The 18,735-nt window shown below is 47.1% G+C and overlaps 2 protein-coding genes across 2 annotated transcripts in view; one reads left to right on the top strand and one right to left on the bottom strand.

The window, feature by feature from the left end:
• Nucleotides 1-18,735, top strand: part of LOC134794929 (uncharacterized) — an 85,719-nt gene that overhangs the window by 9,955 nt on the left and 57,029 nt on the right. The gene's annotated exons all lie outside the window — the stretch shown is intronic.
• LOC134795044 (cytochrome P450 6B2-like) lies at nt 887-17,970 on the bottom strand. The gene is made up of 3 exons (XM_063766890.1): nt 16,785-17,970; nt 16,118-16,371; nt 887-1,081 (listed from the first exon to the last, which is right to left on the bottom strand). Exons 1-3 carry the CDS (start codon nt 17,897-17,899, stop codon nt 903-905), a joined length of 1,548 nt encoding a protein of 515 aa, XP_063622960.1. The 5' UTR covers nt 17,900-17,970; the 3' UTR covers nt 887-902.

Raw genomic sequence — 18,735 nt, 5'->3', positions numbered from 1 at the left:
GCATTTTTGGTGCAGCGAACCTGAAAAGGTTAATATTAACGTAATTAACGCTAATTAATCATTAAGGTTGAAATTGTTTATACCAATTCCGTTAACACCACTCCGCTGCACCGAAAATGCTATAAAATTTACGTTGTCTGATAATAAGTAACTCAATAATACAAATGATGTCACCGACTGGTAACAACAGCGATAAGATTTGACCTGCGGCAAAACAGTGGCTTATCTAACATAAAAAGAACAAACACATTTCAGAATAAAAAGAGTCCTTGGAAAATCACGTTTTGTGCGTTCCGAGCTTTCACACTAACGCGCAGTTTTGCACAAACAAAATATTAAGTTCACCGGTTTTTCTGCCTTTTATTAAATATTCATCATCATTATCATACTGTCCTGGCGGGTTTCGACAACGGCGACTGTTGTACTGAGGGTCTACCGCGAACCACGTTCGCTGTGTTGCCTCCCTGTCACACTTACAAGTGCAACATAGAGGCAACACTTCGAACGTGAGTCGCGGTAGGCCCTCTGATAATGCGAGCGACGTTCGTGAGTTCTCAGGTGGCTCAGTGGTTCGGGTAATCGGTTTGTTAAATATTAACATGGCGACGGTCCCTGGTTATTCGTTCATTTTATTTAAGTAGTTTCCTTTGGTTGTAATTTGTTGACCAAGGGCTAGGGACGCAGCAGTTTTGCATAAGAAAACATTTGTATAAAAAAACTGCCAAGTTGCGTTTGGAAATGTAAACTCCTACATGGCCAGGGTCCCGTTTTAATTCAGTCCAGTGGTAATAACACGACAAACGTCAAAATTAAAAAAAAGTATGACGTTTATAATGTGGCACTCAAAAACAAAAACAATGCAGAATAAAAAAAGAATAGACGGACTTTTCACTTTAGTGCCTTCACTGGGTCTTTTTCCTGGCGATAAGGGCTAGGGGCAGGCCTCCTTTGACTCTCTGAACGCCCACAACCTTGGTGTCTATGATCGGCTTGCGGCGCGTGTTGATGCTGGGAGCCACAGAGAAGTGGCTCAGCAGGGCTGCCAGACCGGCCAGCGACTGCATGTAGCCTAGACGTTCGCCTGCCAAATAAAATAAAAATACTTAGGAACTTTATTAGATTAGCGTTTTTTGGGAGTGTACTCCACGCTTGCTGCATTTTGCATATAGACGTATATTCGGGCATATTTCGGACAGTCCGCACACATAAAGGTTAAAATAATTTTCAGGGTGAAAAAAGTATATTTTATTTACCCTTTTGATTCCCTAAATAAAAACACAACATTTACGGAGTCAAAAATCTTTCCCATTTCATCCTCCAAGTTTTTGATACAAATAAAAATTCATTTATCCGCCTGTTTTATTTGTCCGCCTGTTGTTACCTACATATTTGTACCTGTTCATACTTTTGTACCATTTCTTTTGTAGTGTGCAATAAAGCATTTTATTATTATTCTCTTTATTCATTTCTCATCTTAAGTTAGGCTATTTATAATATGAATATAAAAGTAAAATATAAAAACACTTACAAAACGATAAAAAATATTATTATTATTATTCTCTTTATTCAATTAGGGTCTTAGGTTAGGGTTTTACAATGTGAGTATAAAAGTAAAATATAAAAACACTTACAAAACGATAAAAAATAAATATAAACACATTATAAAAAACCTAACCTAGGGTGCCGCCAGCAGCGGGGCAAGTCCCAAGCTACCGGTGGTCAGGGCCGCAGAGAGAGGAACCGGCGGACTATCCGCGCCGTGTCCAAGATCACCGCCTTCTGCATCTGACCCTTGATCCAACCACCTAGCGAGAGTCTCTCAAGATGTTGGTCGAGACTCTTCGCTATTAGACCGTTCACTGAAACGACTATCGGGACAATGATCGTCAAATCAACATCCCACATGGCGGTTATCTCGTGAGCCAAGTCTAGGTACTTACTGGACTTGTCCTTCTCGGCCTTCACGAGATTCTCATCATGGGGGATGGTGATGTCAACGAGCACAGCCCGACGTTGCGATCGATCTATTATCACTATGTCAGGCTTATTGGCTACAATAGTCCTGTCAGTGATGATAGATCGATCCCAATAGAGCATGGCACGACCATTCTCGAGAACAGGCGCAGGTAAGTACTTGTAGTACGGTACTTCGCGGTCCACAAGGCCATATAGAAGAGCAAGTTGCTGGTGAATAATCCTGGCTACGAGATTATGTCTGTGCAAGTACTCGCCGTTAGCAAGATGAGAACACCCGGAAATGATATGCCTGAGTGACTCTCCGGGACGGCGGCATGCCCGACAAATGTCGACCGTACCGTCCTTCAGGATATATTTCCGATAGTTGTTCGTCATCATCACTTCGTCCGCAATTGCACAGGCAAAACCCTCGGTTTCTCCGAAGAGGTCCCCGAATCGTAACCAGTTCACCGACGCGAGCAGGTCCACATCGGGTCCCGTGAGGGCCTTGTAGAACCGCCCGTGTAGCACCTTACTCTCCCATGCCGCCTTGCGATCCGCAGTACTTAGTACCACAGGTTTGCGCCAGTTCTCGTTTGCCAAGGAGAGCGGCGTGAGGTTCCTGTCTACTGCCACTACATCACGATGCATTCCACACTCGTTGTTAAGGAAATAATTCCTGAGATTGTACACCTCGCGGTTATGGAGATCCTTGGCGTTTAGGAAGCCTCGGCCTCCACACTTCCGTGGGATGTACAATCTCATAACTGACGAGCGTGGGTGTAGCATGCGATGTGCGGTGAGCAGTGACCGGACCCTCCGATCCAGGGCGTCGAGCTCGGTCTGAGTCCACCTTAGTATGCCAAAGGAGTATGTGAGTAGGGGCATTACCCAGGCGTTGAAGGCGCGCACTTTATTGCCTCCTGACAAAAGACTGTTAAGGACTTTTGTGAGCCGACTGAAGAAGCGCTCCTTCACCGACCGTCTAATACCCTCGTCCTCCATACCCAACGACTGTGACATACCAAGGTATTTATAGGTTTCTGATTCAGAGATAGATCTGAAAGACATTGTCTCAGAGAGTTGTAAATTTGTTGAATTTACAACCCTCCCCCGCTGTACATACATAACCGCACATTTATCGACACCAAACTCCATGTTGATGGCACTACTGAAGACTTCGGTGATTTTCAGTAGTTCCAACAAGTCTTGGCTATTTGGTGCAAATAATTTGAGGTCATCCATGTACAGAAGGTGAGAGATGACTTCACCCTCTCTCCGAAGCCGGCAACCTAGTCCCAAATCCTTCAGCAGGGTGCTGAGGGGATTCAAAGCTAGGCAGAACCACAGGGGACTCAGACTGTCGCCCTGAAAGATTCCTCGCTCAATCCTTATAAAATCCTGCGGGCCAGGGCGGTCATCCCCGCCTCCTGGTTGACGAAGGACTGTGGTCCATTGCCCCATACACGCGCTTAGGAAGACTCTCAAAGCTGTATCAACTTTATACAACTCTAAGACCCTCCCCAACCATGAATGGGGCACCGAATCATAGGCCTTCTTGTAGTCAATCCAAGCGGCTGAGAGGGCACCCTTGTTCCGCCGGATTTGTTGGCAGATGGTCATGTCTATAAGGAGGAGCTCTTTAGTACCACGGGACCCAACCCTACATCCATTTTGAGCGGAAGCCAGAATATTGTTTGCGACAATGTGCGCGTTAATTTTTGCTCTCAAAATGGATGTAAGGAGCTTGTAGAGTGTAGGCAAGCATGTGATGGGTCTGTAGTTCTTAGCTTCCGTGGTACTACCGGACTTATAGAGCAGGAAGGTGACACCAGTTGTTAAGGAAGGTGGGAGAGAACCAAGCTCGAGGGCTTGTTGAAATTGTGCTGCCAAGCAGGAGTGCGAGCATCGGAACCACTTTAGCCAGAAGTTGTGCAATCCATCCGGCCCAGGACTTTTCCAGTTCTGGGCCGTGCGGATGGCACAACTGACGTCATCGGGGCTGATGGTGACTGCCCCCATAGGTTCGATGGACTCGCAGTCACGCTCGACAACACTCATCCAACTCCCCTCGGTGTGTCCGACAGGCACCGACCAGATGCTACGCCAGAAGTCAGTCATGGCAGTAGCATCCGGCGGCTGCGTGTCGGGCGTACGAAGGTTGGTTTCCTCCCACTTTCGGTACACCTTCCTTTGGTCACTTTGAAAAAGGCGATTCTGCTGGAATCGATCCACACGCTCTCTGTAGCGGCGAATACGGTTTGCCCATGCATAGACTTTCTGCTTTAGAAAGTCGATGCGCTCTGTGACATTGGCCATGTAGTCGCGGGGCCTGATATCCGTCCCCGCGAACGCCTGGTTCACAAAGCGCATTACTCGGGGGCGATTGTTGCCCCCCCTGAAGCAGATCAGCTTTGCGATGAGAGTCCTAAACGAGCTGATACGTCGCTCGATCCGCGCTTGCCATGCAGGGACACCTCCGACGGTCCTAGGTGCACGTTCAGCGTCCGGGAACTTGACGCGAGCAACACGGCACGCCGCGATGGCTCCGCAGTACATGATCGAGTGCGTATCATCTAAATCTTTACTAGTCCGTAAATGTGGCTCTAGTAAAGCGTTTAGGGCTCCCATTAGTGCTAGATTGCGTCTATTCATAGGCAGACGTGGTAATCGGGGCCTAGAGTTGGTTGTGGCGTGATACTGCGTAATCGCCTCTTCCAAAGTCCTCCTCAGTTGCTCATTAGCAGTTGTACTCACATTCTGACTCGCGAAGTCCCCCTCGTCGGTACAGAAATCAACCCGTGGCGCCCCCGGTGCCAGGTCGGGTGCGGGCACCGGATCCGGCGACGTGGCGGGCAGATCTCGCACCGAGGTGGAGTCCGCGCGAGCAGAGAGAGCCTCCTGGCGAAGCCGATCAAGTGTCGCGTCATCCAAGCGCTTTAGCCGCTGAATGACGCGCACCTGATCCGATAATCGCTGCTCCGACACGGTGATGGTTGGTTCAAGAGTCTGAAACAGAGGCAGTATTCTCGAACGGTAGGCGGATAGCTGTGTTCCCCCCTCTGTAGCCCCATAATAGGCGCGCATGACATTCTCGTTCATGTCTCGAGTCCATCGCATGCGTCGCACTATACCACCGGTAGCGGGAGCCGTGGGCGGGGCAGGATGTCCCGCAGGCCCCAAGCGTGCCGGCAGCGGTGGCCGTCCTCGTCGCGCAGGTGGTCGTGGCGGCGGCGGCGGCGGCCCGCTCTCGTCACTGGACCCGTCTGTGTCAGGCGCCGTTGCGAACTCGTCGCCTGACGACGTTGTGGACGCGGAACTGGACGGAGCGGGCGGGGGTGGTGGTCGTGCGTTGTTGGTCGACTCCGCTGCACGTCTTTGACTCCTCGTAATCATTCTTTGCGTACGTTATTTACTGTTTTGCCGTAATATTGCGTTGACCGTTTTGTCAAACAAATGTCATGTCCGTGGCGTGTGTATGGAATTTGAGTCACACGTATTTTATAGTTGATATTTTATATTTGCACATATTTAGCCAGGTCAAAGGCTCATTTGATGGCAAAATACACAATAGTTTTAACAATAAAAACGTATAAAAATATAATTATAGCAAATAAAATTTACGAGACGTCTGTCATTGTCAGAGCGGTTTTTTTTTTTTATTATTATTATTATTCTCTTTATTTATTTTTCGTCTTAAGTTAGGTTTGTTATAATATGAATATAAAAGTAAAATATAAAAACACTTACAAAACAATAAAAAATACATATAAACACATTATAAAAAACCTAACCTAGGGTGCCGCCGGCAGCGGGGCTTGGCCCAAGCTGCCGGTGGTCAGGGCCGCAGAGTGAGGAACCGACGTACTATACGCGCCGTGTCCAATATTACCGCCTTCTGCATCTGACCCTTGATCCAACCACCCAGCGAGAGTCTCTCTAGGTGTTGGTCGAGACTCTTCGCTATGAGACCGTTCGCTGACACAACTATCGGAACAATGATCGTCGAGTCAACATCCCACATGGCGGTAATCTCGTGAGCTAAGTCTAGGTACTTGCTGGACTTGTCCTTCTCGGCCTTCACGAGATTCTCATCATGGGGGATGGTGACGTCGGCGAGCACGGCCCGGCGCTGCGATCGGTCTATCAGCACGATGTCAGGCTTATTGGCGACAATAGTCCTGTCAGTGATGATAGATCGATCCCAATAGAGCGTGGCACGACCATTCTCGAGAACAGGCGCAGTAGGGTGGAGTGAAAGTGGCCAAAAATTTTTATTTCTTTTTTTCAAATTTCCTGTATCATTAATTGATGATACATAGTATTAGAAGTAATTATGCAAAATTTTAGTTTTCTAAATATATATCTTAAGGTGGCGCATTAGGTTTAAAGTTTTGAAATAATGCAATTTTTGACATTCACGTATATGATTTATTGAAAACGATATATGGACCTATTTAACAATTTTAATCATAAACTTTACTGAAATCATAATAAACTAGCAAAATAAACTCAAAAAATTACATTTTATTGTTGAAAATCAGTAGTTTCAGGGCGCTCATAAACACGAAAATATTGAGATTTGGTGTCGAAAACGGGTATGTCTTGCCGGGCTTTTATCCTTGTACGAATGAATCCATCTCTAGCTTCTGGTCCACAAACTGCTAACGAAGCCGCCGTTACCAGCTTGACACACCTTTCGACAGCCTGAGTGTGGCAAGGATACTTTTTGAAATCCATCAAAGCTCCTGAAGTAATCAGGTTTGAAATTTCTGTGTCGCTATATTTCATTGTCATAGGAGGTTCTGTAATCTTTCCTTTCGTCCAATCTATTAAATCATAATAAGTAGATGCGTCAACCCTTAGTTCTGGGAGTCGAAATTCGCGAACCTTCTTTCCTTTGGTCTCTTTTCGTGCTTTTAACACTCTTCGAAGAGCCAGCTCCCTTATGTGAGACGCATCATCTTGCAACATAGCCAGCAACAAATTCTCTGGGTGTGTGAAGAATGAATTTCTTTGAATAGTTTTCAGTGCAATACTTTTCAGGTTATCTGGTAAATACTGACATCTTTTAACCATGTCAAAAACATGAATTGGACCATATTTACATGATGATTTTGTCTTTATGTCGAACCAGGTTGGTGCATAAACTTTCATAATGAAAGTCGCGAGATCCCTCAAATTCTATGTTGGTTTAGCTGTTCCAATGTATAAACGGAGAATCCTGTTTGCCTATATTTTACTAGAAAAACACCTGAAACGCCCATTGCAATAGTTTGTGTGCTTGTTACATGCAAATGAATTACCACTTCGTCATTTATTCTCCAGTTTAGATGGCACAACAACAGGCCCTAATAGTTTTTCTGGCAAAATAGGAAAACAGCTACCTAAGTGCCTCGATTTTAAAGTGGAGGAATTCGAAGCCATTTCCACAGAATTGCCAGCTTTGAATCCTAATTTGCTAAGTACTGATCAAAAATATCTGTTTGAGATTTGCACCGCAATTTCTTCTGGTTCGGTGTCGCCCAACTTAGCTAGCAAAGACCCAGGAAAACTGGCACATTCCCGATGGTTGACTTGCGCAAACAGGATTCTCCGTTTATACATTGGAACAGCTAACCCAACAAAGAATTGGAGGGATCTCGCGACTTTCATTATGAAAGTTTATGCACCAACCTGGTTCGACATAAAGACAAAATCATCATGTAAATATGGTCCAATTCATGTTTTTGACATGGTTAAAAGATGTCAGTATTTACCAGATAACCTGAAAAGTATTGCACTGAAAACTATTCAAAGAAATTCATTCTTCACACACCCAGAGAATTTGTTGCTGGCTATGTTGCAAGATGATGCGTCTCACATAAGGGAGCTGGCTCTTCGAAGAGTGTTAAAAGCACGAAAAGAGACCAAATGAAAGAAGGTTCGCGAATTTCGACTCCCAGAACTAAGGGTTGACGCATCTACTTATTATGATTTAATAGATTGGACGAAAGGAAAGATTACAGAACCTCCTATGACAATGAAATATAGCGACACAGAAATTTCAAACCTGATTACTTCAGGAGCTTTGATGGATTTCAAAAAGTAACCTTGCCACACTCAGGCTGTCGAAAGGTGTGTCAAGCTGGTAACGGAGGCTTCGTTAGCAGTTTGTGGACCAGAAGCTAGAGATGGATTCATTCGTATAAGGATAAAAGCCCGGCAAGACATACCCGTTTTCGACACCAAATCTCAATATTTTCGTGTTTATGAGCGCCCTGAAACTACTGATTTTCAACAATAAAATGTAATTTTTTGAGTTTATTTTGCTAGTTTATTGAGATTTCAGTAATGTTTATGATTAAAATTGTTAAATAGGTCCATATATCGTTTTCAATAAATCATATATGTGAATGTCAAAAATTGCATTATTTCAAAACTTTAAACCTAATGCGCCACCTTAAGATATATATTTAGAAAACTAAAATTTTGCATAATTACTTCTAATACTATGTATCATCAATTAATAATACAGGAAATTTGAAAAAAAGAAATAAAAATTTTTGGCCACTTTCACTCCACCCTAAGGCGCAGGTAAGTACTTGTAGTACGGTACTTCGCGGTCCACAAGGCCGTATAGAAGAGCAAGTTGCTGGTGAATAATTCTGGCTACGAGATTATGTCTGTGCAAGTACTCACCGTTAGCAAGATGAGAACAACCGGAAATGATATGCCTGAGTGACTCTCCGGGACGGCGGCATGCCCGACAAATGTCGACCGTACCGTCCTTCAGGATATATTTCCGATAGTTGTTCGTCATCATCACTTCGTCCGCAATTGCACAGGCAAAACCCTCGGTTTCTCCGAAGAGGTCCCCGAATCGTAACCAGTTCACCGACGCGAGCAGGTCCACATCGGGTCCCGTGAGGGCCTTGTAGAACCGCCCGTGTAGCGCCTTACTCTCCCATGCCGCCTTGCGATCCGCAGTACTTAGTACCACAGGTTTGCGCCAGTTCTCGTTTGCCAAGGAGAGCGGCGTGAGGTTCCTGTCTACTGCCACCACATCACGATGCATCCCACACTCGTTGTTAAGGAAATAATTCCTGAGATTGTACACCTCGCGGTTGTGGAGATCCTTGGCGTTTAGGAAGCCTCGGCCTCCACACTTCCGTGGGATGTACAATCTCATAACTGACGAGCGTGGGTGTAGCATGCGATGTGTGGTGAGCAGTGACCGGACCCTCCGATCCAGGGCGTCCAGCTCGGTCTGAGTCCACCTTAGTATGCCAAAGGAGTATGTGAGAAGAGGCATTACCCAGGCGTTGAAGGCGCGCACTTTGTTGCCTCCTGACAAAGGACTGTTAAGGACTTTTGTGAGCCGACTGAAAAAGCGCTCCTTCACCGACCGTCTAATACCCTCGTCCTCAATACCCAACGACTGTGACATACCAAGGTATTTATAGGTCTCTGATTCAGAGATAGACCTGAAAGACATTGTCTCAGAAAGTTGTAAATTTGTTGAATTTACAACCTTCCCCCGCTGTACATGCATAACCGCACATTTATCGACACCAAAATCCATGTTGATGGCACTACTGAAGACTTCGGTGGTTTTCAGTAGCTCCAACAAGCCTTGGGTATTTGGTGCAAATAATTTGAGGTCATCCATGTACAGAAGGTGAGAAATAACTTCACCCTCTCTCCGAAGCCGGCAACCTAGTCCCAAATCCTTCAGCAAGGTGCTGAGGGGATTCAGAGCTAGGCAGAACCATAGCGGACTCAGACTGTCGCCCTGAAATATTCCTCGCTCAATCCTTATAAAATCCTGTGGGCCAGGTCGGTCATCCCCGCCTCCTGGTTGACGAAGGACTGTGGTCCACTGCCCCATACACGCGCTTAGGAAGGCTCTCAAAGCTGCATCAACTTTGTACAGCTCTAAGACCCTCCCCAGCCATGAATGAGGCACCGAATCATAGGCCTTCTTGTAGTCAATCCAAGCGGCTGAGAGGGCCCCCTTGGTCCGCCGGATTTGTTGGCAAATGGTCATGTCTATGAGGAGGAGCTCTTTAGTACCACGGGACCCAACCCTACATCCATTTTGAGCAGAGGCCAAAATATTGTTTGCGACAATGTGCGCGTTGATTTTTGCTCTCAAAATGGATGTAAGGAGCTTGTAGAGTGTAGGCAAGCATGTGATGGGTCTGTAGTTCTTCGCTTCCGTGGTACTACCGGACTTATAGAGCAGGAAGGTGACACCAGTTGTTAAGGAAGGTGGGAGAGAACCAAGTTCGAGGGCTTGTTGAAATTGTGCTGCTAAGTAGGAGTGCGAGCATCGGAACCATTTTAGCCAGAAGTTGTGCAATCCATCCGGCCCAGGACTTTTCCAGTTCTGGGCCGTGCGGATGGCACAACTTACGTCATCGGGGCTGATGGTGACTGCCCCCATAGGTTCAATGGACTCGCACTCACGCTCGACAACACTCATCCAACTCCCCTCGGTGTGTCCGACAGGCACCGACCAGATGCTACGCCAGAAGTCATTCATGACAGTAGCATCCGGTGGCCGCGAGTCGGATGCACGAAGGTTGGTTTCCTCCCACTTTCGGTACATCTTCCTTTGGTCACTCTGGAAAAGACGATTCTGCTGGAATCGGTCCACACGCTCTCTGTAGCGGCGAATACGGTTTGCCCATGCATAGACTTTCTGCTTTAGAAAGTCGATGCGCTCCGTAACGTTGGCCATGTAGTCGCGGGGCCTGATATCCGTCCCCACGAATGCCTGGTTTACAAAGCGCATTACTCGGGGGCGATTGTTGCCCCCCCTGAAGCAGATCAGCTTTGCGATAAGAGTCCTAAAAGAGCTGATACGTCGCTCGATCCGTATTTGCCATGCGGGGGCACCTCCGGCGGTCCTAGGTGCACGTTCAGAGTCCGGAAACTTGACTCGTGCAACACGGCACGCCGCGATGGCTCCGCAATACATGATCGCGTGCGTATCATCTAATTATTATTATTCTCTTTATTTATTTTTCGTCTTACGTTAGGTTTGTTATAATATGAATATAAAAGTAAAATATAAAAACACTTACAAAACAATAAAAAATACATATAAACACATTATAAAAAACCTAACCTAGGGTGCCGCCGGCAGCGGGGCTTGGCCCAAGCTGCCGGTGGTCAGGGCCGCAGAGTGAGGAACCGACGTACTATACGCGCCGTGTCCAATATTACCGCCTTCTGCATCTGACCCTTGATCCAACCACCCAGCGAGAGTCTCTCTAGGTGATGGTCGAGACTCTTCGCTATGAGACCGTTCGCTGACACAACTATCGGAACAATGATCGTCGAGTCAACATCCCACATGGCGGTAATCTCGTGAGCTAAGTCTAGGTACTTGCTGGACTTGTCCTTCTCGGCCTTCACGAGATTCTCATCATGGGGGATGGTGACGTCGGCGAGCACGGCCCGGCGCTGCGATCGGTCTATCAGCACGATGTCAGGCTTATTGGCGACAATAGTCCTGTCGGTGATGATAGATCGATCCCAATAGAGCGTGGCACGACCATTCTCGAGAACAGGCGCAGGTAAGTACTTGTAGTACGGTACTTCGCGGTCCACAAGGCCGTATAGAAGAGCAAGTTGCTGGTGAATAATCCTGGCTACGAGATTATGTCTGTGCAAGTACTCACCGTTAGCAAGATGAGAACAACCGGAAATAATATGCCTGAGTGACTCTCCGGGACGGCGGCATGCCCGACAAATGTCGACCGTACCGTCCTTCAGGATATATTTCCGATAGTTGTTCGTCATCATCACTTCGTCCGCAATTGCACAGGCAAAACCCTCGGTTTCTCCGAAGAGGTCCCCGAATCGTAACCAGTTCACCGACGCGAGCAGGTCCACATCGGGTCCCGTGAGGGCCTTGTAGAACCGCCCGTGTAGCGCCTTACTCTCCCATGCCGCCTTGCGATCCGCAGTACTTAGTACCACAGGTTTGCTCCAGTTCTCGTTTGCCACGGAGAGCGGCGTGAGGTTCCTGTCTACTGCCACCACATCACGATGCATCCCACACTCGTTGTTAAGGAAATAATTCCTGAGATTGTACACCTCGCGGTTGTGGAGATCCTTGGCGTTTAGGAAGCCTCGGCCTCCACACTTCCGTGGGATGTACAATCTCATAACTGACGAGCGTGGGTGTAGCATGCGATGTGTGGTGAGCAGTGACCGGACCCTCCGATCCAGGGCGTCCAGCTCGGTCTGAGTCCACCTTAGTATGCCAAAGGAGTATGTGAGAAGAGGCATTACCCAGGCGTTGAAGGCGCGCACTTTGTTGCCTCCTGACAAAAGACTGTTAAGGACTTTTGTGAGCCGACTGAAAAAGCGCTCCTTCACCGACCGTCTAATACCCTCGTCCTCAATACCCAACGACTGTGACATACCAAGGTATTTATAGGTCTCTGATTCAGAGATAGACCTGAAAGACATTGTCTCAGAAAGTTGTAAATTTGTTGAATTTACAACCTTCCCCTGCTGTACATGCATAACCGCACATTTATCGACACCAAACTCCATGTTGATGGCACTACTGAAGACTTCGGTGGTTTTCAGTAGCTCCAACAAGCCTTGGGTATTTGGTGCAAATAATTTGAGGTCATCCATGTACAGAAGGTGAGAAATAACTTCACCCTCTCTCCGAAGCCGGCAACCTAGTCCCAAATCCTTCAGCAAGGTGCTGAGGGGATTCAGAGCTAGGCAGAACCATAGCGGACTCAGACTGTCGCCCGTTATTATTATTATAATAATCTTTATTTATTTTTCCGATAGTTGTTCGTCATCATCACTTCGTCCGCAATTGCACAGGCAAAACCCTCGGTTTCTCCGAAGAGGTCCCCGAATCGTAACCAGTTCACCGACGCGAGCAGGTCCACATCGGGTCCCGTGAGGGCCTTGTAGAACCGCCCGTGTAGCTGCTTATCCTTCCATACCGCCTTGCGGTCCTCGGTGCTTAGTACTACAGGTTTGCGCCAGTTCTCGTTCGCCAAGGAGAGCGGCGTGAGGCCCTTGTCAGCTGCCACCACATCACGATGCATCCCACACTCGTTGTTGAGGAAATAATTCCTGAGATTGTACAACTCACGGTTGTGGAGATTTTTGGCGTTTAGAAAGCCGCGACCTCCACATTTCCGTGGGATGTACAATCTCATAACAGACGAGCGTGGGTGCAACATACGGTGAGTGGTGAGCAGCTGTCGGACCCTCCGATCCAGGGCATCCAGCTCGGTCTGAGTCCACCTTAGTATGCCAAAGGAGTATGTGAGTAGAGGCATTACCCAGGCGTTGAAGGCGCGCACTTTGTTGCCTCCTGACAAAAGACTGTTGAGTACTTTTGTGAGCCGACTGAAAAAGCGCTCCTTCACCGACCGTCTAATACCTTCTTCCTCAATACCCAACGACTGTGACATGCCAAGGTATTTATAGGTTTCTGATTCAGAGATGCATCTGAAAGACATTGTCTCAGAAAGTTGTAAATTTGTTGAATTTACAACTTTCCCCCGCTGTACATGCATAACCGCACATTTATCGACACCAAACTCCATGTTGATGGCATTACTGAAGACTTCGGTAGTTTTCAGTAGCTCCACCAAGTCTTGGCTATTTGGTGCAAATAATTTGAGATCATCCATGTACAGAAGGTGAGAAATGACTTCACCCCCTCTCCGAAGCCGGCAACCTAGTTCTAAATCCTTCAGCAAGGTACTGAGAGGATTCAGAGCTAGGCAGAACCACAGAGGACTCAGACTATCACCCTGAAATATTCCTCGCTCAATCCTTATAAAATCCTGCGGGCCAGGGCTCCCATCCCCGCCTCCTGGTTGACGAAGGACTGTGGTCCATTGCCTCATACACGCGCTTAGAAAGGCTCTTAAAGCTGTATCAACTTTATACAGCTCTAAGACCCTCTCCAGCCATGAGTGAGGCACCGAATCATAGGCCTTCTTGTAGTCAATCCAGGCTGCTGAGAGGGCCCCCCTGTTCCGCCGGATTTGTTGGCAGATTGTCATGTCTATGAGGAGGAGCTCTTTAGTACCACGGGACCCAACCCTACATCCATTTTGAGCAGAGGCCAAAATATTGTTTGCGACAATGTGCGCGTTGATTTTTGCTCTCAAAATGGATGTAAGGAGCTTGTAAAGTGTAGGCAAGCATGTGATGGGTCTGTAGTTCTTCGCTTCCGTGGTACTACCGGACTTATAGAGCAGGAAGGTGACACCAGTTGTTAAGGAAGGTGGGGGAGAACCAAGCTCGAGGGCTTGTTGAAATTGTGCTGCCAAGCAGGAGTGTGAGCATCGGAACCATTTTAGCCAGAAGTTGTGCAATCCATCCGGCCCAGGACTTTTCCAGTTCTGGGCCGTGCGAATGGCACAACTTACGTCATCGGGGCTGATGGTGACTGCCCCCATAGGTTCGATGGACTCGCACTCACGCTCGACAACACTCATCCAACTCCCCTCGGTGTGTCCGACAGGCACTGACCAGATGCTACGCCAGAAATCATTCATGACAGTAGCCTCCGGTGGCTGCGAGTCGGACGCACGAGGGTTGGTTTCCTCCCACTTTCGGTACATCTTCCTTTGGTCACTCTGGAAAAGACGGTTCTGCTGGAATCGGTCCACACGCTCTCTGTAGCGGCGAATACGGTTTGCCCATGCATAGACTTTCTGCTTTAGAAAGTCGATGCGCTCCGTAATGTTGGCCATGTAGTCGCGGGGCCTGATATCCGTCCCCGCGAATGCCTGGTTTACAAAGCGCATTACTCGGGGGCGATTGTTGCCCCCCCTGAAGCAGATCAGCTTTGCGATAAGAGTCCTAAAAGAGCTGATACGTCGCTCGATCCGTATTTGCCATGCGGGGGCACCCCCGGCGGTCCTAGGTGCACGTTCAGAGTCCGGAAACTTGACTCGTGCAACACGGCACGCCGCGATGGCTCCGCAATACATGATCGCGTGCGTATCATCTAAATCTTTACTAGTCCGCAAATATGGCTCTAGTAAAGCGTTTAGGGCTCCCATTAGCGCTAGATTGTGTCTATTCATAGGCAAACGTGGTAATCGTGGCCTAGTATTGGGTGTGGAGCGATACTGCGTAATCGCCTCATCCAAAGTCCTCCTCAGTTGCTCATTGGCTGTACTACTCACGCTCTGCGCGAACTCCTCCTCGTCGGCACAGAGATCTACCCGCGGCGCCTCCGGTGCCTGGTCGGGTGCCGGCACCGGATCCGGCGATGTGGCGGGCGGGTCTCGCACCGAGGTGGAAGCTGCGCGAGTAGAGAGAGCCTCCAGGCGAAGCCGATCAAGTGTCGAGTCATCCAACCGCTTTAGCCGCTGGATGACTCGCACCTGATCCGATAGCCGTTGCGCAGTCACGTCGATGGTTGGTTCGAGGGCCTGAAACAGTGGAAGCATTCGGACACGGTACGCGCATAAGTCGGTTCCCCCCTCTGTAGCCCCATAGTAGGCGCGCATGACGTTCTCATTCATTGTTTGAGACCATCGCATGCGACGCACTACACCACCGGCAGCGGGAACCGTGGGCGGAGCATGATGTCCCGCAGGCCCCAAGCGTGCCGGCAGCGGTGGCCGCCCGCGTCGCGCTGGTGGTTGTGGCGGCGGCGGCGGCGGCCCGCACTCGTCGCTCGACTCGCTGGTATCGGGCGCAGTGGCAAATTCATCGCCCGATGATGCTTGTGAGGAGACGGACGAGACGGGCGAGGGTGGTGGGCGTGCGTTAGTTGTGATAGACGCTTGTGAGCGCGTTTTACTCCGTGTGATCATTTCCTTCTGTCATTCGATCATTCTTTGTTGGCTAGCTTTGTACATAGTTACATTTTCGCGGTCATGAATCCCTTTGCGAAGTGTCGCATTAATGTGTAGGTAACTTTTCCACAAAAAAATTCAATAAAAATGTAATAAAAACGCGTCTGACGTTGACGGCGTCAAGTTTTTTATTATTATTATTATTATTACTTTTTGCAGCTGTTCTTAGGTAGGTATAATATAAGGGCTAGGTAATACCTAAGGGTTTTTAATGTCGGTTAAAATTAGAAAAATAGTTATCATAATTATCATATTATTTTTCTTAGTAAACAATTTTGATTTAAGTAATATAGAAAAAACCTCACCAATACAAGCTCTCGGTCCGGTCCCGAAGGGCAGATATGTATACTTGTCGATGGCGGAAACATTGTCCGGGTGGAACCGTTCCGGCCGGAACTCCTCCGGGTGCTGGAAGTACTGCGGGTCCAGGTGCAGCGACTTGACCGGGACGATGATGTTGACCCCTGGGTCGATGGTCACGTCCGTGTCCGGGATAGTGTAAGCTTTCATGCATTTGCGTTGCAAAAATCCGAGGGAAGGAAATAGCCTCATGCCTTCACTGAAAATATAAATAATTATCTGTTAATTGACTTAGGAAAATAAACATTGTATTTAAGACAACAATAAATCCACGAATCTTAAATGGATTGCATAGCTATCTTGAGATTTGAAGAAAGGATAAAAAGGCATACCACTATGGCAATATTTGTTCCCTAAGATAACCAATGCATCACTGCAGACTGTACTATCGTTTACACTCGTACTGACAACTCGTACCTACCTAAACTTAATTGTAAAGAAAATAGGTACTGTGTAATTATGACGTATAAATAACACTTGCACTGCGTGGGCTATCAAAATCGCTGCAGGCTTTTCTTGGTATAACTTTACCTATATTATACACACCTTCAAGAAACCTACCAATTTTGCCTTCATTACAGTCGAAATATTGGGACCCACATTATCTCCTACCTGAAACACATTTCCAAAAATTTCATCTCCTTGACGGCGTCATAAGATAATTTGTTATCATGACGCGCGAGTACCGCGTCAATTTCCTCCTGACACCTCCTCTGGTGCTCGGGATGGTGCGCCAGCTCGTGCAGCGTGTAGCTGGTCGCCGAGGAGGACGTCTCGAACCCGGCGGCGAAGAACAGGAACACCTGGGCCACCATCATTTCGTCGTCCATCTCAATCTCAACCACACAAGGAGTGCCATCAGCATTTTTGTGCACCAGAGATTCGCGTATCAATTTTCCTTTCTCTTTCAAATCCAAAAGGGAGTCGATGAAATCATTCCTGCCCGAGTTCTTATAATCCCGTTCCTGCATTATGGTTTTTACCAACTTCATCATAACTTTCTCGATCTCTGGTGCAAAGAAGTGAAAACTGGTCATCAAACTCGGCATGGCATATTTAAGGATCGCCACAATCATATCTCTCCTTTCTTGTTTAAATATGCGTTTACCCAAATACGTGAACATGTTGTTCTTATCGCTGAGTGTATCAGTGTCAATTCCGAAACCGCAGGCGCCGATGAAGTCGGTGGTGTAGCGCGCCATGAGGTCCCGCATGTCGACCTCGGCGTCGCTTGCCGCCGCCTCGGTCGCCACGCGCTGTAGCTTCTCGGCACTCGCCACGATCAGGGGAAACATTGCCATCAACTTTCCGGCCGTGAACGCGGGCGTCATCTTTTGCCTCAACAACTTCCAGAGATCGCCTTCATAGGTTATCAGATTTTTCAAAAGCGGTTCAGGATGTTTGCCAACAGGGAACATGTTTCTGGAGGAAAAGTGGTTGAAATCAGACACTAAAACATGTTTAACCAATCCGGGATCCCTTAGAATCAGCACCGGAGTAGTCATGAGGTAGTATCCGACGAATCTTTCGTTGGGATACTTCTGGTACATCTCGTCGTAAATGTCAGCTAAAGATATCTGCTGGAGGAACTGTCGTTTCGCGGTGCCAAAGAACGGTGCGGGAGCATCGTGCTTCACCCCGCGCTTCGCCCAGTACCCGAAAGTCCGCGTTCCGTAAAAGTACAACACTAGTACTAATGTTAATAAACCCACTAACAACCACAACATTGTAAAACACAAAATGGACGTTTAACGAAAACAAATAATAATATTTATGAACTGGGGTTTAAGGAAAGTACTTATGCACGCTGCGCTGATGCGCGTTCATCACGGTAGTGTTTTAAGTCAAATGAGATTGCCTTCTTATATGTTTTAAAATGCAGCTTCTTTGTACCAGTTGGTAGTAAATTTTATCGCATAGGTAGTTTTTATTTTGGGCTATCGTCAGTCAGATAACTTACGTACCTACCTATCAACGTTGTGTATAAATATGTTTCTTTTTTGTAAATAATTAAATACTAAATACGAAATAGGATTCGGACCGCTGACCTATATATATTTTTTACTTATTTAATAAAGGTTAAATAACCGGTCAACTAATTAATCAAACTTGGGTAGTTTAAAATATTTAAATGGGTACCTATTAAAATTAATAGATTGCCAACAAAAACGGAGTCTTTAAATATAATCTATACGAGTTGTATTTTATAGTAGGGTTAGTAAGCGCATTGAGTAGGTATGCACTTTTGTCTCAGGCGATGCCGTTTGGCACGATTATTCCTTATAGGCTGATAGCCCACGACGTGAGGAATCTAAAAATTTTTTTTGGATGTCAAGTTTTGGGCCACCCTGTATATCTGTATCGTCTATTAAACCAGGCATTAAACCAGTCTACTCCTTTGTCAACGGTGTGTGAACAAAATGGTGTTTTGTACAATTGATTCTGGACCGATTTAAATTAAGGATTGTTGAATTTGGTATGAAAATAGCTTTAGGTCCCAAGGACGGACTAGGTTAGGTTTATCACGAAAATAATCATTATACGCGGTCGAAGTCGCGAGCAG

This window comes from Cydia splendana, chromosome 11 (assembly GCF_910591565.1).
Source record: "Cydia splendana chromosome 11, ilCydSple1.2, whole genome shotgun sequence".
NCBI lineage: Eukaryota > Metazoa > Arthropoda > Insecta > Lepidoptera > Tortricidae > Cydia > Cydia splendana.
The sequence above is the reverse complement of the archived record's forward strand: the minus strand, read 5'-3'. Positions and strand labels throughout refer to the sequence as shown.